Source organism: Cyclopterus lumpus, chromosome 10 (assembly GCF_009769545.1).
Source record: "Cyclopterus lumpus isolate fCycLum1 chromosome 10, fCycLum1.pri, whole genome shotgun sequence".
In the NCBI taxonomy this organism is placed as follows: Eukaryota; Metazoa; Chordata; class Actinopteri; order Perciformes; family Cyclopteridae; genus Cyclopterus; species Cyclopterus lumpus.
Genome location: NC_046975.1, coordinates 16,723,506 through 16,746,819, shown reverse-complemented (window position 1 = coordinate 16,746,819; position 23,314 = coordinate 16,723,506). Strand labels below are relative to the sequence as shown.

The 23,314-nt window shown below is 41.6% G+C and overlaps 2 protein-coding genes across 13 annotated transcripts; one reads left to right on the top strand and one right to left on the bottom strand.

Annotated features, from left to right (window-relative positions):
* The first annotated feature begins 1,001 nt into the window (after nucleotides 1-1,001).
* sytl4 (synaptotagmin-like 4) lies at nucleotides 1,002-12,950 on the top strand. Of its 12 annotated transcripts, XM_034543039.1 has the most exons (19): nucleotides 1,003-1,269; nucleotides 1,365-1,413; nucleotides 1,756-1,936; nucleotides 3,004-3,189; nucleotides 4,275-4,490; nucleotides 4,819-4,928; nucleotides 5,127-5,241; nucleotides 5,335-5,493; nucleotides 6,305-6,404; nucleotides 6,507-6,603; nucleotides 6,708-6,802; nucleotides 7,290-7,382; nucleotides 9,103-9,281; nucleotides 9,627-9,729; nucleotides 10,208-10,369; nucleotides 11,197-11,314; nucleotides 11,395-11,500; nucleotides 11,583-11,791; nucleotides 12,405-12,950. In XM_034543039.1, the coding sequence occupies exons 4-19, from the start codon at nucleotides 3,056-3,058 to the stop codon at nucleotides 12,545-12,547; spliced, it is 2,139 nt and encodes a 712-aa protein (XP_034398930.1). In that variant the 5' UTR covers nucleotides 1,003-1,269; nucleotides 1,365-1,413; nucleotides 1,756-1,936; nucleotides 3,004-3,055; the 3' UTR covers nucleotides 12,548-12,950. The 12 variants fall into 12 exon arrangements, with proteins under 12 accessions (XP_034398925.1, XP_034398928.1, XP_034398931.1 ...); XM_034543034.1 differs by having other exon boundaries at nucleotides 1,002-1,269; nucleotides 5,127-5,493; XM_034543041.1 differs by lacking the exon at nucleotides 1,756-1,936.
* On the bottom strand, nucleotides 12,849-23,042 carry srpx2 (sushi-repeat containing protein X-linked 2). Its single transcript, XM_034543047.1, has 11 exons — nucleotides 23,009-23,042; nucleotides 22,227-22,538; nucleotides 17,323-17,400; nucleotides 17,001-17,192; nucleotides 16,376-16,552; nucleotides 15,942-16,065; nucleotides 15,732-15,853; nucleotides 15,453-15,632; nucleotides 15,207-15,340; nucleotides 14,987-15,108; nucleotides 12,849-13,714 (listed from the first exon to the last, which is right to left on the bottom strand). The coding sequence occupies exons 2-11, from the start codon at nucleotides 22,270-22,272 to the stop codon at nucleotides 13,534-13,536; spliced, it is 1,356 nt and encodes a 451-aa protein (XP_034398938.1). The 5' UTR covers nucleotides 22,273-22,538; nucleotides 23,009-23,042; the 3' UTR covers nucleotides 12,849-13,533.
* Nucleotides 23,043-23,314: the final 272 nt, after the last annotated feature.

Sequence of the window (23,314 nt, the reverse complement as noted above, 5' to 3'; positions counted from 1 at the left end):
GACGGTCACATCAGTGTGCTCGTAATTACAGGAACACCCAAACCTATAAAACTCCCCCCAAGACAGGAAATATATGTGTAGTACAGTATTTTCTGCTTTGTCCGCATATCTTTGCAACCTCAGTAGGCAGCACCTTTTAAATTAATACATAATACAGGACAGTTCACTTCTGAGCTGTAGGCAGGTGACACATTGGAGAAACAAAAAACTAAATGAATGAGTGGAGAGGCTTTTGCTTGAATGGTTTCACAAGTATGGAAATGATGTGAATCATATGATATGCCCTTCACAGTCAGCAGGTCTTTACCCTAATTGAACGGCGATGGGAGGTCTTCTGGATGACTGGCGTTCATCCCGCCAGTGGAAAGCACTGACGCTGCTCTGCTTGGTGGAGCAATGATACAAAGACGGCTCAAGTTATTTTCCTTTTGTCACACGTCTGCATTAAAAAAAAAAAGGAGCCACATTCAACAGACACAGTTGGATTGTCTCAGTGAGCGATGGCCCAAAAGCGTTTTGCCTGAAGTGCTGCAAAGTCAGCAGAAATATCCAGGGTCATCTCCGTCCCTCCTCTGTCTATAAACGCACTGATGCACCTGGCTGTGCACATTTGATTGTGAACATTACTATTTAAATATCTCCTGTTTAAATAAGATCATACTTACGATGGGGCCAAGAGATCATATGAGATTATTAATTTCTATTTTTTTAGAGAACTATAATCTCACTCTGATAGATGCCAGAGATTTGTTTTAAGTCTGGGTGAGACTTTAAAACGGTTTGTACAGGCCGGGTAACCTTTGCTGAACAGTGTGCTCCACCATCACTTTGTCTCCGCCGTGACAATAAATAATGTCACTGTGTTTACAGTCTGTGGTGCATTCTTTTCTTTTTCTCAATGGCAATAAATAGCTCACTCTTTGTTCGTTTATTTATTGCATTTCTCTCACTCAACTTGTTTCTTTTCTTCTTCCTTTCAAAGTAAAAGCCTGCACTTGTCCCCAAACTGTTCCTCGTTTGGGAGGGTAATGGGAGCAGATTAATGGACTGGTTCAACGAGGCACGTTTTCCACGCGAAGGAAACACACCTGTCATGGAAAATGTGCAGAGGCGCTCCTGTTTTTTCGGCTGCGAACTTTCCTTATCTTCCGGTACTCGGGACTCCTCCGGCGCACAAAGTCAACAGGTTGTGCAGACGGGAGGCGAAGAGGAGGAGGAGGAGAAGAAGAAGAAGAAAGGGCAGCGCTGTGGTCACAGCCAACGGAGAAAGTGGGTAAATCAGTTTATGGACACACGGAAATGTAATAATCATGAATGCATTGCTACTTTGAGCCGTTTTTTTTCTTCCGTTTTTCTTTTGTCAGCAATATCTCGCTGTGGCCCGCAGTGACGCAGCCGGCGCAGAGTTAACAGGTGTGCCCTTTTATTTATATTACTTGGATCTAGTTGTTTTTTTTTTCGAATTGACAACCGATTTCAGACTTATCCACGTGGCAACAAATAATCCAAAGGTTCTCCCCCCGAAATCGTCATCCTTCACGATGGGTTCAAAGCAACGACGCGGTGAAGTAACGCTGGCTTTAGTTGAGTCGGTTTGCGGCTGAATTGTGGCACTTCAGCACATTACTTGCTGTGGTGGATTTTCACGTTTATTAAACCCATTCTGTCAACGACGCGTACAGTTGACATAACTTGTCTCGTTGTTTGTTTTGAAAACTAATTCATTCTCCATTATCCTCCGTTTGGTGTTTGTAGAGGATGTTTCCAGTGTGTGCGCTCTCTGTCATCTGGGCCAGGCGCATGCGCCATTTCCTTGACTGTTAAGTTGTAGCTTCTCCACCAGCGGCCTTGCTGGTGTTGAGTTTCTTGGCTCCAGACATTCGAACATTCAGGAAACAGTTTTCATGGCGGTTTTGAATTGCAGCTTTCCCACCTGGTAGGTACTTAATTTCCTCCTCTCTTTAATTTCTTTTCATGCAATTGAAGTGGAGCATAAAGTTTCTGAAGGGAACATGACAGACATGGGCAGATTATGAGACAATGGGCCTCTGGGCACAGATATTCAAAAGGCCTCCCCGAGCAAGACACACAGACGTTCGTGTTTTGTGTGTCTTATTGTGTCTCTTTGTGGTTGTTTTTCACCTTTTCGCCGTCTCTTTGCGGCTGTTGTGCATCTTTCTGTAGTTGTTTGGTCTATTTGTAGTCTTATGTTTGTTTTATGTTGCTTTGTGGTCATTTTGAGTCTCTTTGGGTAACATTGTTTAGGTGAAGTTCAGGGGGGTCTCTGAGCCTTTTGAGCCCCTGGGCCTGTGCCAGGTTATCCTTTTTCAGTAAGTCATCCATGATGGCTGGTGACACATTGGGATTAAACAAATGGTGAAGTAACTCCACCCAGATCTCTGTATCCGTAGAGGGTGGGAACCCTTCAAAGTCACCAAGTTCATGTTGTTTTGCCTGTCGCACTCAAAAACAACTTTTCAGACGGGCAGAATAAATAAATATATCCTCGGGCATCCTGGTTCCTTTGAGTCATTTATCATTTTTGGAACGCCAGGTTCAGCCAGTTGTTTACTCCAGAGCTGTGGACTAATTCCTGTGAAATGGAAAACATCCCATAAGTCAGTCTCTGGTGGCTTACTGGTTATCTAGATTCCCATAGGCACTCCTTTTTTGGACCAATGGACATAAGGCTTTTAGAATACAAGGAGGAGGCGACAACTCTTGTACTCCAAAACTATCCATCACAAAGTTGCTGTACTGTGGCTTCGCTGTATGGAGGCCACCAGGGAGAGAGAAATGTCGCTCACTCTGTATTCGTTATTTGATTAGGGCCACACAGCTGTTTCTGCCAGTCTGTGTCTTCCCCGCCACAGGGCATCACGTCCACGAGTTCCTCTTTTTACTGCAGAGCTCTGCTGCGGTCGCTTTGCATCAGAACATTAAAACCGCCTCTCAAGTAGGGAAATAAGGACGTTTATTCCTGATGATCTGGTTTGTCTACAGGATATCTTCTCGATACCACTGAGCTGAGCCAGTTGACCTACGCGGAGGGTTCATGGTTCAAGGCGAGATGCCCGAGGCCGCCGACATGCTCAACCTGGGCTTCCTGTCCGACTCTGAGCGGGAGAATATCCAGGAGGTGCTGCAACGGGACGAGGAGTTTCGGCAGGCGGAGCAGGAGCGCGTGCGGTGAGAAGAGAGCACTTCCTGTTAATTGTACTAAATGGTTAACTGGGCTCCTGTAGTTTTCCCCACTTATCATTGATAGAGGTACCAAAAGTCATAAGCTAATCGCAAATACATTCAATTTAAGGTAAAACAAATTCAAACTTCGTCATTCAGTTTTACCCTGTAATTATATTTAAAATGGTTTAGTGTATTTTCATTTTAAGTTATCTATTACAGCTTTGATATTTTTTGAAATTGTCATTCTTTTAATGTTATATAGGCATTTTATTTCTTACATTATCTAATAGTGTGTCTTGTTGTTGGTAGAGCTAGTTATTGAACCTCAGTACTTTTTGAGTACTTTTAAAATAATTCCATAGAATCAAGTATAAAAGTTGGGATTGGAAACTTACTCCCCTTTTTATTCTAGTTTGCTTTTTCTGTGATAATAATGTATATACAAATTCTGATTTTTTTTTTTTTCAAAGTCAACGTTCTTGTACAACTGCTTGTCTCAAGACAACAATACATAAAACCCTGCACTGAGAAAAAGGAAAAACATGTTTATATTCCTCAAACTAAGTTAGTGAAAAGTATAATGTAGGTATCTGTACAGATGGCACTAGAATAAAATAACTTCAAACCTTACAGCCCCAGTTGCTGTTTTTAGAGGACACAGTTACACTCAAGGCCATGTAGTGTACGACATTTGTCTTGTGTAATGCATAACTGAAAAAATGCATAACTGAAACATGTGAATTCTTGGTATTTTTACCTAAATAATAAAAATAAATAGAAAACTTATGTTAATTAATTTTCAACAAGTTGTATCGGCTATAAAACATAAAAATCCCAAATGTTGTTATTATTGTAATATTGATCTCAACCATATCAATCTCCACCAGTCCTCGAATTAGAATCCATCATACAACCCAAATGTCCAGTATATGTAATACCCCAAACATAAATGAGGTTTATGTCATTTATCAAAGTTTCTTTACAGGGAGATATGTATATATTTTTAAATATTTAATATAACTTCTAGACGACTCGAGAAGTTTCTCAAAGAACTCCTCGTCGTCTTTAACATTTGTGCTGTGTCTCAGGGGTATGAAGACAGAGTTGCTGGATTTGAAGAGGAGAGGGGCCAAACGTGGCAGTGGACGGTACAGTGAGCATAGTTGTGCCAGATGCCAGCATCCTCTGAGTCGACTGAAGATTTTCTCCAACAAGTGTAAGATGTGCAACCACCATGTGTGCAGCGAGTGCCGAACAGCCCTCCCCGACAGATCCTGGGTGTGCCACGTGTGTGCCATTGAGTCGTAAGGCATTGTTTATACTCTCCTTTAACTTGCCAGAATAATTGTGTCAAATCAGTTAGTTTTTAGGGTTTATATTGTTCAGATTGTCCTCCACGCCTAGTGAATATATGAAAGTCACACGTAAATTGTGCTCCAGACTGTAAAAGATGTATATCTGAAAACCCATAATTCTTTTTTTATTAAACAGAAGAGCACAGTATATTGAGCTCACAGCATTTTTATATCATATCATTTTTAAATCAGTTTTTTAACTGATGAATGAATGTAAATTCTGTTCAATTTACACCTTTTTTAATTTTTTTAAAGAAGTATTTGTGTTGGATTCTAGGGAGCTAAAGAAAAGGACGGGTGACTGGTTCTACGATCAAAGGAGCAACCGTTTCTCCATGACACCTCTAAACGAACTTGTGAGAGCCTCTCTGAAAAAGAAACCTCAGGGTGAGTGCAGGAAGAGGAAGTGGGTATCGACTGTTTAACTGGGAATGTAAACAGCACTCAGCCAAATGAAAGGCCCACAGTCACTGGAATGTGGTCGTCCCTGTCCAACAGTAGAGGGAAAGAAATGTTAAAAACTGCAGTAACATGATGGCATTTTGGTTAACTGTGCGATTTCACTTTTGTTCTGTGTTTTTATAGCGAATAAACGTGAGACAACGGGAGAAGTACTGTTGAGGAGTACTGAAATAAACCCAGATCTTCCCATTCCTGTGCCACGGGTCAGGCAGATAAATCCAATAACGGATAACAAAGGGTGCGTCATCATTAGTCACATCAGTTTGGTCAGTTTAATAAATTCTGAATGGGTTCTCAGATTAAGAACATTTCAACCTTGTCATGTGTACAGTCATTCAAAAGAGAATTCAGGATCAGTGGCTTCAAGGGAATCGTTTGAATTGAAGGAGGATGTTTGCTCAAAGTCAACTTGCAGTGACTTGGAGTCTGCAGAGAACAAGAGTATAAAAACATGCACGGATTCTGGCCATGTGACCCCTGAGCAACAACGGTAAACTCAACATAAGTTCTTCTGAAATGTCCAAACACGACACGTTAACTTCAAAGATATTTTAATAACAGGAGGTGTCGTGTTTGTCCTCCTTCCACATAGTCGGTCAGTGTCCTGGAGTCCAGACTGAGACGGCCATGTCTGGCTCAGATCATTTTTAAATACAAACTCCTTTTAACAATCGGATAGATGAGTTGAATATTATTCACTTTTGTTGTTGTTGTTGTTGTTGTTGACCTGTAACCTAAACTTCATAGTTTCCACTAAAATCAGACACAAAATAGGTATTTTTCATTGCAGGGGGGAAAAAAGATTGCAGTTTATGTAGTTTTCAATAAAACTTTTGAAGGAAGATGGTGTTGTCTTGTGCACCTGACCTTTATAGTTTGCAAATTGCACTGTTTAAAATTGAGAATAATAAATCGGTACATTCAGCCTCATTGTATGTTGATGGGTGTAGAATCCTGATAAACAAAAAAAATCCCAATTCATAAACGGGACATTACTTTAAAAAGGTTATGTACTCATGCATGGACGATTTGTACTTAAAGCGGTTGCCTGATTTCACGCTGAGGAATCATCTGCCTGAAACATCCGTGCATAAACAAATAACTTAATGGGAGTTCTGTTCTTTTCATCTTTATTCAAATTAAAGTAAAACCCACAAGTGGCATACAACATTGGCTGAGCTATCCCACTTGCCAGTTAGAATTTAATTGGAATTAGACACATGTCACACACACACACACAAGCTGAACAAATGATTTAACATCTATTTGAATTATTAATAATGACTTGTGTCCTCACACAGGAGTGAAACCCCATTGGCTCCGCCCAGCCCAACAGGGTCCACTGTTTCCAGTCCGATTGCTCCAGTCAAAGTCGTTAGCGTTGACATGGAAGCTAACAATGTATGCGTCTTTCAAGGGATGGGTTCACGTTTCTGTGTCAAACTATTTAAAAAATAAAATAAAAACAATGTTCTGACTGACTCCCTTTTCCTGTCACTACAGGCCCCAGAAGTGAAATCGCTCAGCCCGAGCCCGATCCCGGAGACAGATGTTGACAAGCTCTTCAAGAAGAGCATCAAACGGGACCCAAAACCTCCTGGTCAGCATCTGATGTGACCATGTGTAATTCAGTTGTTTTTCATTTAATTGTGGACAAAGAAAAACATATCTCAGTTTAATTGCTGGTCTGACTGTTCATAACAGAGCATGTATCGGCACTGGACCTGCATGATGGAATCGTCTCATCAGAGGCCTTGATGGGCAGCCGGAGCAAGTCTGTGCCGGGCCTCAACATGCAGGTCAGGCTCCAGTGTTTCATACACTTAGATACTATTTTGTCAGGAATCTGTTATTTATTTATGTATTTATATATATATTTTTTTGCCATATTAGTAAAACATTTGTTTCTTTTTCTTGTTTCTATATTAACATTCTGCACCATAATAAAGAACCCTCAGTGTAGGACATTTTTGTTGTATATTGTAATTTTTCAGCATCCCCGCACTACAATATACTTCAGGAGGAGGTTTTTGTAGATATAGCTATCCAGCAGCAACAGAGCAGAAAGTCTCCAACAGAGAAAAAGTGACAGTCAAGCCTCTTAATCTAAACAAAACATGTTTTGTGACTGCATCACATTTTGGTCTTCTGAGGCTATTTGCATGCTATGTTTGCCTCTCCTGTGGTGGTTCATTTCCTGTGGAGTTAGTTGAACATCATGCTTAAAACCCAAATCCTAGTGTGTGTCTTTGATCGGGCTTCCAAATGTTTATTATGTTGCCACAGGAAGATGGAGAGGAGGACGAAGATATTGACAGCTTGGTTAGCTTTCATAAAAGCACAATAGTGTCAGGCTCGTACAGCCTGCATAGCTCAATGGTAAAGTATTGACGTTTCTCACATTAGTCCTCTTAAGGCTCTTTTGAAGAGCGGCTCATTATGTCTCGCAGAACTGAACTAATGTTGGATAATCTGAATGAGCATCTATAACCTCAGGATATCCTGCATGCAAATTAGGAAGTGTGAAATTGATGTTTAACGTCTAGCTAAATGTGTAATAGTTACCAAAGGCACATGGGGTCAATCTGGATTCAGATATTGACAGAAACATCCTGATCTTTGCTAATTTTATTGTCCCCAACATTTAACCCTGTAAGACCCAAGCATAGAAATAATAGCTAAATCTTTTTTTTTTTTAAAGTCAGATGATGTTGTAAGAGTCTTCTGATGCAGATAATGAAGGATTAATTTAAAAAGTTTTTAGGGAAATGTTGTAATTGCAACATTGGGCCTAGTTGGTAGCAGAATTTCAGCATTTGCTCTGAAACTGTCAGAACAAATACACAAAACAACTAATGGTTAATTTGGGTTTGAGTGTGTAATGCTTACATAGCACTACAGTACATGTAATTAATAATAATCACCCAACAGTCATATTGTTATGAATCATAATTTATTTTAAAAAGATAAAAACTGGAATAAAAAGAAAATGGTAAAAAAAAGATAAAAACTGGGTAAATAATCTGTCCTAATGTGCTTTCTACTTACATTTACAAAAGGAAAATACAACCCCCCCAGAACTCTTACATCCCCATACTCCAGAACATTCAAAAACATTTACACCTCTCCCTGACCAATGCACCATACATGCAACCCCACATTCGAAAACATTTACACTTGTCCCTGAACAACCATCCTCCAAAGCATTCTACAAACATTATCTGGCTTGTGTAACAAGGAGATATTTGGGCAAACCAACAAAGTCCAGATAAAAAAAACAGTTGACTATATCTCACTGCGAACATAGAAATAACATAGGGTTAGGGTTACCCTAACCCATTTAGAATTATTCAAATCTGGTCTAAACTTAAAATTATAACAAATAACCCATTTGTAAAGTGTGAATCATCAAATACATTATATTTCTGTAAGTATTTATCCTGTATCTGAACATCCAATAAGTGGAATGTCTTCATGTAGTGTGCAAGGTGCACATGCTATTTTAGCTACCATTTTCACCCAACGTTGTAAAATTACAACAATGACATAACAAGCTAAAAATCTAATGTGATGCATTAATGCCACAATAACTTAGTATTTACATGAACTACATATTCTAACAATCACCCCAAAAAATATTTCATGGAATTTACTTACTTCAATGTTGATATATCCAGTTGAATGAAACAAGGAGATGTGCTTCCAGGAAAGTTTGCACGTAGAGTGAGTTCATGGCCTTATGGCCAGACCTATATACACATTTACGATCCAATAGCATTGCAAGGCAAGACAATAGGACCCATTGACTATGTAAATATGGTCTTTCCCCAAAAAACGTTTTTGCAAATGTGTTTTTTGGAGAGATAAAAGTGACGTTGTAATATTACAACCAGGGGTCTTACAGGGTTAACCCTCCAGCGTCTGCGTGCGTGCGTGTGTTCATTATTTCAATATATTTGTTTTTAACTGTGATCTGCAACATAAAACCTGTAGAGCATGTCTATCCACGCATTATCTTAATGTTCATATTTTGTATTAATACCACTTGGAACCAACACAGGAGTTGATCTATTTAGGTCTGGTGTCTATGTTTCTCCAGAGTACACTGGGCAGCACAATGAGCATTTACAGTGAAGCGGGAGACTTTGACAGTGTGGAGGTGAGCGGAGACCTCGTCTTCTCCCTCTGCTACGACGAACACACCCAGAGCCTCCACGTCTTCATCAAGGAGTGCCAGGGGCTGGCCTACGGCAACGCCGCCAAGCAGCTTTCCAACCCGTAAATAATCAAATCTGCCTCTTTCTCCAATTGAAGCTGTAATGTGGAGCTCCACGAGGTGAAATGCATCATTTGAAGCACAGTTTGTTCAAACTTTGGCTTTCTGAGTGCAGATTGTGGCTGTGGACACATGGTTTTACTGCACGCACACGCAAGCCTCAGTCTTTGATCAGTGCAGATAAGAAGTTGTCGTGTTTACAAAAGCCTTTTGAAATTTGATTACTTGAGCTTCACAGGAAATTGAATGTCCACAGAAGTTTTCATCTCATTTAGTCAGGAAATACTGCAAAAGAGCCCGCAGTCGCGTCCGGGAGTAACGCTGTTTGTTCTGTTTTTGTCTTTCAGATATGTCAAATGTTATCTGCTCCCTGACAAAACTCGCCTGAGCAAAAAGAAGACCAGCATCAAGAGAAACACGGTCAACCCCGTCTACAAAGAAACCCTGAAGGTGATGCTTTATAACGTGCACTGCGACTGTTGACCTTGTGCTGTTGACTTAATGACACTCCCTGATTAGTGACCTTGCAGTACATAATGACCACACCTACAGAGACCATAAGATTGATATTGACATTAAAGATTAGAATAGCTGTTGTCAAATATTGATTTTTGTCCAATGTAGTCTGCTTGAATACAATGACAAACAAAACTGCTGAAAGGGAAGCAGCTGGATGAAACAATTTCTGCAAAAGGACTGTAACTTTAGATTTGCTCTTTTGAAAAAGGAAGAAGGCAATTATTTCGATTTTTAAGAAGGTTAATGCCACTTCCGATCGGATCAGAATTCATCCTCTGCTTTAATCTGTGATCTATGATTTATTTAAAACTCCCTCAGCACTAGAGCATTAAAGTTATATAAGGTTTCAGTATTGAGATGGGCCTTTGATCAATCGTGTCTTCTTCTCCTCCTCATCTCCCACTACCAGTACTCCATCAGCCGCACTCAGCTGTTCACCCGCTCCGTCTTGATATCAGTCTGGCATTATGGTCGCTTCAGCCACAACGCCTTCCTCGGCGAGGTAGAGGTCCCTCTGGACACCCGAGACCTCGACACCCCGTACACGGACCGCATGACTCTCTTGGGGAAGGTAGATCAAGATAACTGGATGTTGTTTTCTTTAGCATACTATGGCGGCCTCTTTGTTAAAGGTGCCCTGTGAAGTTTGATGTTTACATTCAGTGTTGCTCGCCCAATCGCATTATGTGATTGGGCGAGGTCTCTCTGAATACCTTTCCTTCATCACAAAAATCCTTTCTTAGCGGACGAAAGACGCTTCAGGACTTTTTGTTCGTAGACATGAATGTACCATGTTATGTTTACTAACGAGGAGTCCAATAGAGGTTAGGAACTCCTCTTGTGGATGGATTTAACGAATGGTAAACACCTCAAGGAAAAAGACTTAACGGAGTTTGTTAATCCTTTGTGTTGAATTAATTTCCTTCCTCATAAAATGTGTGCAACGTTTTTTATTTTCTTAAAGGTTTAAAGGCGACGTTGTTTGCATACGTGTTAACTTGCCAGCAGTGTTGCTGTGTTTCATAGCACATCACCTTGAAAGTGTGTGAACCACTTATACCTGCGTGCGACTGTGCACGACATCAAACAAAAAGGGGACCCACGCGTAAAATATTAGTCAAAAACGGCAACAAATGGGCACGAGAGAACAAAAAGTGCTCCAAATAAGGAGAATTGTGGAAGATGAAAGGAACATGGACATAGGTAAAAGAGGACTTTAAGGGTAACCTGATAAAATACTAAGATCCTTGGAAAAAGTAATAACCTTATTTCTAAGAATCCTTTTGTAAGTATGGTTTGCTATTTTCCTTCCGTGCACAAATATTTACATTTTATGCCTGAGGCCTGATCGTCGGTATGTGTTGACCTGGTTTCATACTAAATACTCTTTTTAAACAGTCAGCTTCTGCTGCTGCTGCTGGTGGGCCTGCGTCACCGTTTGCTCAGGACAAAGGAGAGTTGGTGATCTCCTTGAAGTATGTCACACCTAAAAATCCAATAACCGAGAAAAACAAAGGTAAGACAATGATAAGAAACTCTGACTGGTGTTTGATACACTTTGCCTTCATTTTCTAAGAGTGTCCATTTTCTCCTCAGACAAAAAGGCGGTGATTGAAGGGGGGGAACTGCATGTCCTTATTAAAGGGGCCAATAAGTTGATTCCAATGAAACCAGGAGGCACCTTGGATAGCTTCGTAAAGGGGTTAGTGATGAACTCTGCAGTCTTAAAATGACATTCTGCATTTCTGTTTTTTTTAAGACCTAACGTGTTTGTGGTTCTGCAGATACTTGTTCCCAACTAAGGCAAAGACCACAAAAAGGAAGACTCCAGTTGTGAAGAAGAATCTGGACCCCCAATACGACCACACGTTTGTGTACAAGGAGCTGGCTCTGGAGCAGCTGGGGGAGATGTGTCTGGAGCTGACGGTGTGGGACAGAGAGGCCTTGTCGAGCAACGAATTTCTGGGAGGACTTCGTCTCGGCTCCGGAAAAGGTAAAAATATAGAATTCAATAAATATGAGAATAAGTACTTTATTCTTTTCCCATTCGGCTTTCAGGGGTTACGCGTGAGAAGTGCTTTTGTGAGAATTAATCGGATATGTCTCTTATTTCTCCTTTTTGTGTTAACTTGTGTTATAAATCACCTTCTGTAAATGTCAACGCATTTGTAAAGGTGACCATTTAATTGATGTCCTTTTGCTTGTCTAGTTCACAACGTTTTTTGAGGAAGTAGATTCTTTTGTTTATTGTTTTGGCCTTGGTTCACCCTGATTTATACTTCTTCAACCTTTTCTTTTTTTTTAGAAGTAATTGTTTGATTGTGGTACCTTTTTTGTGTGTGTTGCACTCTTGCCGCCTCTAGACGCAGGTGTAAAACTGGAGGGAAGGAACATGTTATTAACATTCATAATAAGAGAAATAAATACCCTGTCTTCCCTTTTCTAGTTTAAATAGTTTCATTGACAAAGCGTTATCAACCTTTTTTGTTGTTGAAGCAACTTCAAGGCTTCCATGTGTTTTCCCAAGTGTATAAATAATTTGCAGTCATTAATAGTAAAAAGACTCCGCACTTCATTTCACATTCATGTAATCTTTGCTCCCGCAGGCACTGTAAAATCCGGAAAAGTGGAGGTGGAAATGGACTCCGTTGGAGAGGAAGTCAGTCTGTGGGAGAAGATGATGCAGTACCCGGACTCGTGGGCAGAGGGCACTCTTCCACTGCGCTCGACGATGGTGACCGGCAAATGAGGACATAGAAACCAGAAACTGAAGAGGAGAAGCTGTGGGGGTCTGTGACAAATATGAGATTGGATTATTATATTATACCTCCACACTGGTCGACTGTAAGCAGACACACAGCTCACTGGCCGGCTGAACATCTGCCTCCCTGTATGGGGGTTGTCTCTATCAGCGTCCCTCCAACTGTGGACTGGTGTAACTGTTGGAAATCTGCCAAAACATCTAAACACTAAACTTTGGATTCATTTTAAGAGCACTTGCACAGTCATTTTTTTTTTTTTTTTTAAAGATTCAGGCTGTATATATTATTGCAACTTTTTTTTTAATGCATGCACAGAAAGTGTTGTAATGATTCACCTTTTTCCATATAATTGTACAGAATTAAACAGGAAAACAATTTATTTTAACCTGGCATTATACCACATTTCTGGTATTTTATCCAAGTAATTTGTGCAATAACTTGTGTTTATATTAGTTGAAAAGCCTTATTTTAATTGATAAAATGTGTCTATTTTTAACATTTAACTCTGTGATCAGTCGTGTTGAATATTGAATATTCTGTTCACCCAATAAAAAAATCCCTAAACCCAAAGACTGCTTGAGCGTCCATACCAGCTGGATTTAAAAACAATCTGTCCACTGGAGTTCCTCAGTAGTTGAAGTGATTATTCTCATTAAATATCAGATCAGAACAAGGGCTCTTTGACAAAAATACTAATACACGCCATGTATCCAACCTAATTCTATGGTTCAACAGTTTTTGTTTTTTAATGGTGTGTTTTACTCTCTGCAGCTGTGATGTCTATTTTCTGGATTGTTTGAGAGTGAAAACAGTGCTAGAACTTCAGTGTTAACATGAGGAACTGCGCTCTTGTCCTCTTTTTCCCTCCCTAATGTCCCTCTGGACCTGGCATCTGGTTGTGTGTCCTCCTTCCTCATCTTGTGGCTTAGTAAAGCTGATTTTATCGCTGTGGCAACCGTAAAGGTTTATTGAATTAGTCACAGAAGTCCCTGTGGAGCTCCAGTCTCTCTCGCTGCTCTTCATCCAGCAGGAAGCTATCGATGTAGGAGAACAGCTCATCCGACGCCATCGGGGTGATGAAGCGTTCTCGGTCCAGTCCGAGCTCGTCCAGCAGCAACATGCTGAAGTAGAATCTGGAGATTCTGAACACTTGTCTGCAGAGAGACACGCATTGGATTATTAAAGGAACACTCATCTCATACTTTGATATTATTCCAGCTGCTATAATTAATGTTTAAAATAAAGATTTAGCGGGGTGCTAGTAGTGGCTGATCCACAGAGGATTATCACGCACAGTTTCCCTCAGCTGGAGCTTTGCAATTTCTTTCACCTCCAATGTTTGGGTTTTCTGTTCATCAGCTTTACTGTTTTAGTTAACTTTCACTCTCGTGGTGTTTTTGGCAGCAGCTGTTTCTCGCAAAAAAGCTCTGGTACACCAACATGTGATACCTGCTCAGTAACAGCTGACAGACACAGTTAGCATCCAGCCGGTGAACACAGTGAAGCGCTTTGCAGCCAGAGAGACGGATATTTCCCTCATGAGTTGGTGGAGACCATAACCGAGCTAGAAGAAGAGTGATGCTTGTACTAAAATTCACCAGGTGGCCACAAACTGCAAGTGAAAGATAATGTTACTCCGAAAGTGGTCAGCTTTAAACCCTGAAACAATTAGCTGAAAGATGCTAAAAGGTGTCTGTAGATCTGAAGAAAATATGTTATGAAATAATATAGAGTTTGGTGATGCATTACCAACATTACTATATACATAAGTGCACATTTAATCTCAATTGTATCTCCTTTAGCCCTAAAGAGTATTGATCAGATGTACTCAATTCCCTTTACTTCTACTACCTAAGCGAGGTATAATTGTCTGCATTTCCCAGAGTGCATTGCATTACACTCAAGAAATGTACCTCAATGGGCCACATATGGGATTTATGTGTCAGTGGAGAGACTGAAGAGATTTTCCAGTCTGGAAAAAGTGAGCAGCACCACTTACTCAATTACAGCTGGTGGAAAAAAATATATATCTTTCTAATATAAACTACATGCCTGTGTTTGTGCAACATGTGGACTTTCAAAAAAGCCCTCACTCATTGATTCTCATGCGAACCAAAGCCAGGTGTTTACTATTGATGTTCTGTCAGTCTCGTCAAAATCCCATTACTGCTACCCTGAAATTATTCTGTTGCTATTTTTAATATTGTTAATCCTTCAAATGGATTTTTTCCACAGAGGATTGCTTTTTATTGGGAGGCTCCTGACATTTAAAGAGATTGAGGAGAAACAACCCCGTACTGTTAATGAGAATGGGAGTTATATAAAGAAGACACACACACACACATACACACACACACACACACACACAGGATGATCCACACAACTGCTGAATAACTAGGCCAAGTGATGAGCTGTCTAACTTTTACCTCAACCCCTCGATGACTTCAGAGCTGAGCAGACTTTCTTTAATGCGACCCGTCTCTCGAGGCGGGGAGCCCAGGAGCTCGATGACGGTTACATGCCGCAGGTCTAATCCACAGTCTGATTTCTGGTTGAAACAAAAGAAAACAAGGAACACATTTTGAGATTTATTTCAAACTTCCTATCATTTTAGGGATTTCATGTGAAGCAAAGCTTTTTCCTCACTTGTATCATGATGTTCTGCAGCTGGTAGTCCGGGTCAGATATGTTGGGCGCAGACATGATCAGCAGCCTCCTCTTTTCATGGAACTGGTCCAGGAGAGCGGAGACTGTCTTCACGTCGGATTTAATCTCCATTGCTACAAACACACAAAGTCACCATTGCGTCCTACATCGATACCTCACACGTGTGTACTATTGTGTTCATGCTGCAAATTCATGAGCATGATTGGAATCTGCATGCAGACTCACCAACGCACTCGGCGGGGGCTCCTGCCCAGCTGCGGTTGAACTGGCAGACACGACTAGACGCGCCCCTCCGTTCATATCCTCCGTCACAGTGGTATTCACATGTTGCACCATAGTTACTCCCATCAGAGGAGCATGTGAGGTAGCCGTGCAGAGGTGGAGGTAGATCTGGACATCTTCTCACTGGGAGGGGGACATGATGCAAACAAGAAATCCAGTGTGTGAGCCAAGTTATAATGCTGTGTTGATGTGTATTAAAACAGATATCGTAGGTCAACTTACCCTCAACACGTACAATGAACTTGCAGGCCGCTTTGTTTCTGGCTTGGTCGTACACTTTGTATCGGATAATGTTGGCTCCCTCTTTAAAGTCGGTGCCTGGCTCCTGGCCGACCAAAATCACGCTGCAGAGAGACAGTGCAGTGAAGGCTGGCTGTTTAGTTGCATTTTAAAGTGAGCAGGAAAGAGGAGCCGAGGAAAGGAGCGACATACTTGAGTGATTTATCAGCAGTGTCTGTAGCAGCGGGGAGGTCCCAGGTCACCATCGCGGTGAGTTTTCCAGGCTCGGCGACCTTGAGTCTGGACGGAGGACACTTGATCTTTGGGGGATCAGTATCTGAAATAAACAGAGATTTTGCAGGGAGGAAGTGCATCTTACTGTAGCAGTCATGTAGAGCCCAATATGAAGACTGGGAGGCAGCAGACCACATTTCTGGATTCAGTCCAAAAACCAGAGGAGCAGGAAATGTTGTGTGTGACTTTGAGACTTGTGAAAAAATAATGAAAAACTAGACAGCAATACAGATGACTTCAGGTTCATTTCACAGCAGTGAGTTAACCCTTTAGTTGACCGTTCAACAGAGACGTTTGAGTTTGAACCTCCGGTTAGCTTCATGAATCTGCAAGAATAAGACCTTGATATGTACCGTCACAAATTGGCTGCGTTCCGCTCCACGAGCTGCTGCGCTGACAGGTGCGTGAGTGTTCCCCCTCGATGCGGTAGCCGGTGTCGCAGGTGAAGTCGCACCTGGAGTCCACCATGAAGCCTTGGCTGCAGGTGTAGCTGCCGTGTGGAATGAGGTGCAGCACATGGCAACGCATCTCTGAAGGAACAAAGTATGTTGAGACACAAACATATATCCGATGTACAGTTTATCTTAAATGAGGAAGCTGGTGGTAGTCTATTTGTATTTTTTTGTTGGTGAAAGACCAAAACCAACAATGTGTTTGTTCGTCTCTTAATACTATTCAAATTCACAAGTCTTCCTGTTGCTCTGAACCTCCCAATGCATTCCAACTGAAGACTTGAACCTTTAAAAGTGTGCCATGAATTATTCTTTGAAGAATAAAAAAAAGCTGGGCACCGCAGGCCTTAGCAAATGCAATTCAAACATTCTGTGCACAGTTGACAACAGCAGGATGGTGTGGACCACGTTTACAGTAATCAAGGAACAAATGAGCCAGCGCAATGGTGTGTTTTGAATAAGGAAAAAGTAGAATGTCACCAGATTCCTCCTCGTATATGTATTTAAAGTCTCAACTTTCACATACTGCGGCAGTAAGCAGTGCCAGACCAGCGTCTGTTGGCGAGGCAGTGAATTGAGCTCTTCCCCAGCAGTCGGTATCCTCGGTCGCAGCTCATCTCGCAGCGGGTGCCCAGCGTGCTCCTGTAGGCCGCGCCGCGAGGAGAGTGGCAGGTCACCTCCCCATTGGTCAAACCCGGAGAATGACACCATTGTGGGTCTGTGTTGAAAGAGTATAATACAGATCTGTATGTATCACTAATGGTACTGAAGAGTCTTATGATTCATGGAAAAAGGATATGTGGTAGGAGACAGCAGTCAGAGTGCGTAGTGGTTTTTTTCATACGCACCTTTGTAGTCTAGCTGAGGAGCGTTGTCTTCTTCTACAAAGTCATTGTAGCCGTCGTACGCTGTGGTCCCAGAGCCAGCTGAAAAAACAAACATCAGACAAACCATTAGCATTTCTTATGGGACCATGATTCTCCCCCCACAATCTCTTTTCCATAACTTCTTTTCAGGTTTCCTTTAACACAAGCTCAATAACTTTCCAGTTCATAGACACCTGGATTTGCAATCAGTGATGCTAACAGAAACGGGACAATAATTAACGTTGATTTTTTGTTGCAGAGAAAGCATGTTAGACAATATATTCAAGTGTTTTCTGGCCTGTTGGATCGGCAATAACATTCACCACAAATTATGCCCCCCCCCCCAGCATGTTTTCATTACTCACTTGGATCTTTTCCCTCTTACTCATCTCTTTTTATTTAATAAGTGGAAGGCATGCGTTGCCAACTGTAGGAAACTGTGGCCTTTATTCAAAATGGTGTCTTTCTGCACAATAAATCATTTTCACTGTCATATTCCTCTCTCAGCAGTTGTGGTTCAGGCACATAATCTATTTGAAATCCACAAAAAATTACTACATGTTTAGAGCTGAGTGCCAAACTTTCCAGGCTGTTAACCCCCACCCCCATCTCCGGGCACTTCCTGTGCTGCTTCCTTTGCTGCAGCTCAACCCTTCTGTTTTATGGCTCTCAAACAAACAGAGTTTTGAACACAGTTTCTAATAATAATAACGATGGATCACATTCAACTTCCCCTCGCTCTTCTCTGAAAGCTGCTTCAGATTGTTCCAGCGATGTGCAAATTAAAGCTACTGTCAGCGTTTTTTCTCATAATGAGCCCGATGTTCCACCCAGTAACACTTCCCCAGACTAATGTTTCCCAAGTCCCCCTTACAGAAAATTAGTCAGAGCAAATAAACAAGAGAAGCTCATCAGTCTTATGGTGAACGCTGCTGGCAGGGCAGAAAAAGTGGCTCGGGAGTTACTGTCAGACCGGCCCACTCAATACACGGCGCGTTGCCCACTCAATGCATCGCACGTATCGACCAGTCAGTGGCCTACTTGGAAAAATACCCATACACTTAACATTATTTTGGATGATTACAAAGAAATTACATCATTTACATTTTTTTAATGGATCCACCAATTTGCCTGGATGGACACATGGAATACAATGATAGTGGCTATTGTAACACTCCACGGTATAGTTTGCCAGATGAATATGCTTAACTCTGGGCTAGTATCAGATGGTTATACGTATAACTACAGAGCCTTGAAGAATGAATGTCAGCAGAGAAAGACCACATAATAAAGAAACTGGAATCGGAGGGTAGAATTAGTATGAACTATATTGTAGAAATGAACAGAACAGACCATACGATGGGGCGTGAACATCAGTGGTATCAGTAGTGTTGCATGCTGGGTGTGTGCTTGTGTCTGTGTGTGTGTGTGTGTAGGGGTGTTGAAGGTGCATAACAAAACAATAAGTTAACAAACGGAACCTAAACTAACTCTGCCGGCCCAGGTGCATTATAGTCACATGGTAATAAAAAACAATATCCGTATACTCATGTGTTATTATTACCTCACTACAGGAGTAGTTTTTGCAGCAGCTCACTCTTTTCTGCAACACCTTCTATGATGTTCTCACTGTCCAGCATCTGCAAAACATCTGTCTGACTCTCCATCAACATAAAAGCCTCCAGGTGCTGTCGAGAGAGTGAGCTCCTGAGCCTGTTTTTGATATATTTCAGCGTTGAAAAGCTTTGCTCGCATGCTACCTGTGTGACAGAGAGGGTGAGCAGGAACCTGTATGCAAGGCCTATGATGTGGTATCCATCTGTCAGGGGGCTGTACTGCTTCAGAACTCGGTAGCAACGGATTGGACAGTCCTTGCAAGATGAGCACTTTTTGTAAACCATCTCTGCCTCATCTTCAGTGTCCTCCGGCCCGGGTTCTGTTGTCTTGGTTGTGTACTCCTCACATACTGATGCCTTCAGCCTATCCCACTGTCGTGCCAGACTTTTGAGCTCGCTTTGTAACTCTGCCATTGTTGCTCTGTCATCAAATGGCAGCAAACACTTGCGCAACTCTTGGAGTGCTGCCTTTGGGAAACTATCGCCGTAAGATGTTACCTGGCTGAAGTTTTTCGGGTCCAGAAGTGCCAGATCAGCATACAAAGTACCACTCTTGAGGAAACGCTGTTGCATGCTTCCTGCGACTGTGTCCATGATTCGATTGTGGACCTCAATCTTGAATGATGTTTCGGCATCAGTCGCAGCCTCATCTCGGGACATCTCTCCAGGCATGGATTTCTTCCTTCTTCCCCGTTTCTGTGGCAGAGTGGTCTCCACCTCCAGCTCAGTCTTCTCACTCTGCTCCTGTAGTTGATTGTTGTTCCCACTGGACAAATGTGTCTGCCACTGTCTTGACACTCTGGAAATCTCTGGTTATATCCTTCAGCTCTGCTTCTGCAGCTGCAACCATCTGATGAGCTGTCAGGATGTCCATTCCACTTATCTGAAGGTATTTAGAGGTATATTTGGTGACGTGACCTGGAGAATTTGCAGGAAGATCTTAGCTGTAAGTATAGTCTCATACTTCAGAAGCTGGCCCATGTATCCCTGTGCATTGACTTGTGCCGTGGCATTGATGCTCTCTCCATCTTGAATGGCTGAGAGGGTGTGGAGCACATCAACATACAGGGCCCCGTCTGGCTTTCCAAAAGAGCCAAACACCACGTCACAGCTGCATCTTTGGACCACCAGCACGTTTCTCCTATCGAGGTGAGACGTCTGCGTCTTGGGTCTTTGCTCTCCTCCTCCCAGATATTCATCCTCTGGTAGGACTCTCTGAAGAAGACAGCGATGTTGTTCATCGGGGAAAAAAGAGAGCCACTTGCTAGTACACACTGTGCTGTGTCCGACAGCACAAGGTTCAGGATGTGTGAATAGCACCACACATGGATTTGAGTCGGACACTTTTCGGAGAGCAGTGCAGAGAAGCCTTTATATTGGCCTTGCATATTGTAGGCCCCATCAGTGGAATTTCCAATACACCGCTTCACATCCAGATCCATGGTCTCCAGCACGTCATTCACAAGTTGGGCAAAGTACTGTCCAGTGGATGCCTCACATCTGATCACAGCAACTAGTCGCTCACATACCGCATGGCAACAGAGCACTGATCGTGGGCTGTGATGTCCTCTGTGGAGTCGATCTGGACCGAGTACATTACAGATACCTGGACTTCAGCAGCGCTGGTAGTTTTCATTAGGCGTTGAATGGTGGTGATGATGTAGTCGATGGTCGTTTTGGATAGGAGAGTGACAAGGGCGCCTCTACCGCCTCTTGAACCAGACTGGTCTATCTGCTTGCTCTTTTCGATGCAGAGAGTGAGGTGTTCCTTGAGACAGACGTCATATTTTCCCAATAAAACTATAATTTCCAAAAAGTTACCATGGTCAATGGCGTCATCATCAAGTGTGTATGCTGCCTCTCCCTGCTTGCCTCTGTAGCTCAAACCTCTTTTGCCAATGAGCTTCATCTATAATGCGCTCCAACACTTGTCGCCTCCTGCGGACTTGTTCTCTATGAAGCGACATCTGAGGTCCCATGAGAAGGTCCTGGATTGTGCTTCTTGAGGATCTGAGGAAATATGCCTCAGCGCAACCTCTGTGTAGGTGGCTCTTCTCATGCTCTTCATCTCTCTGGAGTGTGAGGTTGGACATGCCAGTGATGAAAGAGCTGCTTTCTCTGGGATTAGCAAAAGCCAGACAAAGGGAGCAGAAGAGGGCTTCTTTGTCTTGACTGTATGATAGCCATTTTCTGTTTGTGCCATCTTTACAAAAAAGAAAGCTCTCTGCACTACAGCCTTGTCTGCCTTCTGCTCGGGGTGAAAACGGAAGAAGAGGTTTAATATGTCTGACTTCGGCCTGGTGAATTAAAATTTTAGTAGCAGAAGTTTTTCCTTCTTTCTTACTCCATTACAACTCCTCTGATTTATCTGGTGAGCGATTGAAAGGGCCGACCCACAGGTTGAGAACCACTGAGCAACACTACCAAACTGTATATAAAGTAGTTAAAAATGGCTGCTTATATTGAGGCATTGGTATTTACATATAATACCTGTTAATATCAGTCACAGGGGCCAATTTTCTGAGAACTTGAAGGAACTTGCATATGATTTTAAATACGGGACTTTTACTTGTGATGCAATATCTCTACATTGTTGTACTGGTACTTTTACTCAAGGGTCTGAATACTTGAGTGAGTGAGTCCATGAAGCAGCAATGAGTCACGTCAGAGGAAGGTTTGACTAATGTTGCCTGTTTGAGTTACAAAGGACTCATGTATCTCTAATGACAAAGCAGCAACCTTTCAATCACTCAGTTTTATCATCTGAGCTTCTGCGTGGATCTGAGGTCACGCTTTTCTCTCTGCAGGATTAAATGGAGGCTTCTGCACACTCGGCCTAGAGGGAGGACTCCTCAGTAATTAACTGGCAGTGATTGGAGCCGAGCTGTAATTAAACTGCCTGGTCAGCAAAGCAGTGGGTTTCCTGAAGTGGCAGGCAGCTCAACTACAAGCTCAATGTAAATTAATTTTGACTGGATTCTGCTGCATCACTTCAGCTCTTAATTCCTGAAGGGAGGATTGGCCTCCATTTGCATTCTTCCAATGGCCACAAACATTCAGCACATCTGCATCTAATACAGTTGTTATTACTGTTGAACTGAAGGCATTCCCCTACTCCAGGGATTTGAGAGGATTTCTATGTTTACATGACTTTAGTCAGCAATCGTAATAGGATTATTATTATTATTTTACTTTTTAGATAATTTTAAATTTTTTTATTAAATGATAATTTTACTAAAGAAAGTGTGCTTCCTTATTTGTTGGACTTACCTGTGAAGTATAAAATGAACGCAGCAACAAAGCAGTTGAAAATCATGACGACACTTTTCTTTCGCAGGTTGGTTCAGATCCCAAAGTCCATCCGAAAAAAAGTACAAAGTTATACTCCAGAGAAAGTTTACAGTTGGTTTACCAAATGACTTTCTAAACAACTTAACTTTTTATAATCATTCCCGCTGAGGACAATAAGCGCTCCCGTCACACCAGAGTCTCCGCTGCTTTTGAAAAGGATCCTTCTGGTTCATCATCACAGTCAAACGCCGCTTGGTGGCGCTGTTGCATCTCCTGTGTTTCCTCCAATCGCTGCATTGTAAACATGATGTTTGAGCCACTTTCTTAAACCCCGCCTCTCCAACATCCCATCAAACCAGAAAGTAAAGGTTCAAACCCACACGTGGATATATATATATATATATAATTATTAATATAGACTACTCGTATAATCCCCATCCTCAGTCATTCCTAATGGTAACTTTGCTTTGAGAGTAATACTAATGTATATTATCCTTCATGTATGTATTGTAGTTTTAAAAAAGAATATACAAAGTGCGTCAAATACATGAAAACAGAAAATACACATAATACTTATTAGATCCCACAGGTTTGTTGAAATATATATAACGTCCATTTCCACGATTTAATGTAGTAATTTCAAAGTCTCATTTAGTTTGAATTTGTCCCACAGGAAGCCTAACATATATAATGCTGTAATAGAAATAAAGTATTTATTCGTGTTTATTTTATGAGCTCTGTGTTATGATAATTGTATTTACCTGACGAGCTGATGTAATTTAGCCCATTCCACTGTGACACATCACCAGAGGAATAATGCATTTTATTATGAAGTCAGACAGCACCATACCGGAAATAACGCTACTGCCCTCAAAATAAAATCATTCATTTGGCTAAAACAATAAACAATGACAAAATCTGAATGTGTGGCTAAAAGGGATTATTTCTAGATTAAAAACGACATTAAAAAAAACATCAACATTATTAAACCTTACTTTGTCATCATTTTGGTCAAGAAGGTTCAATCAATTAGTTTACTGTCACATTTAAAGCCACAATACAAGCTA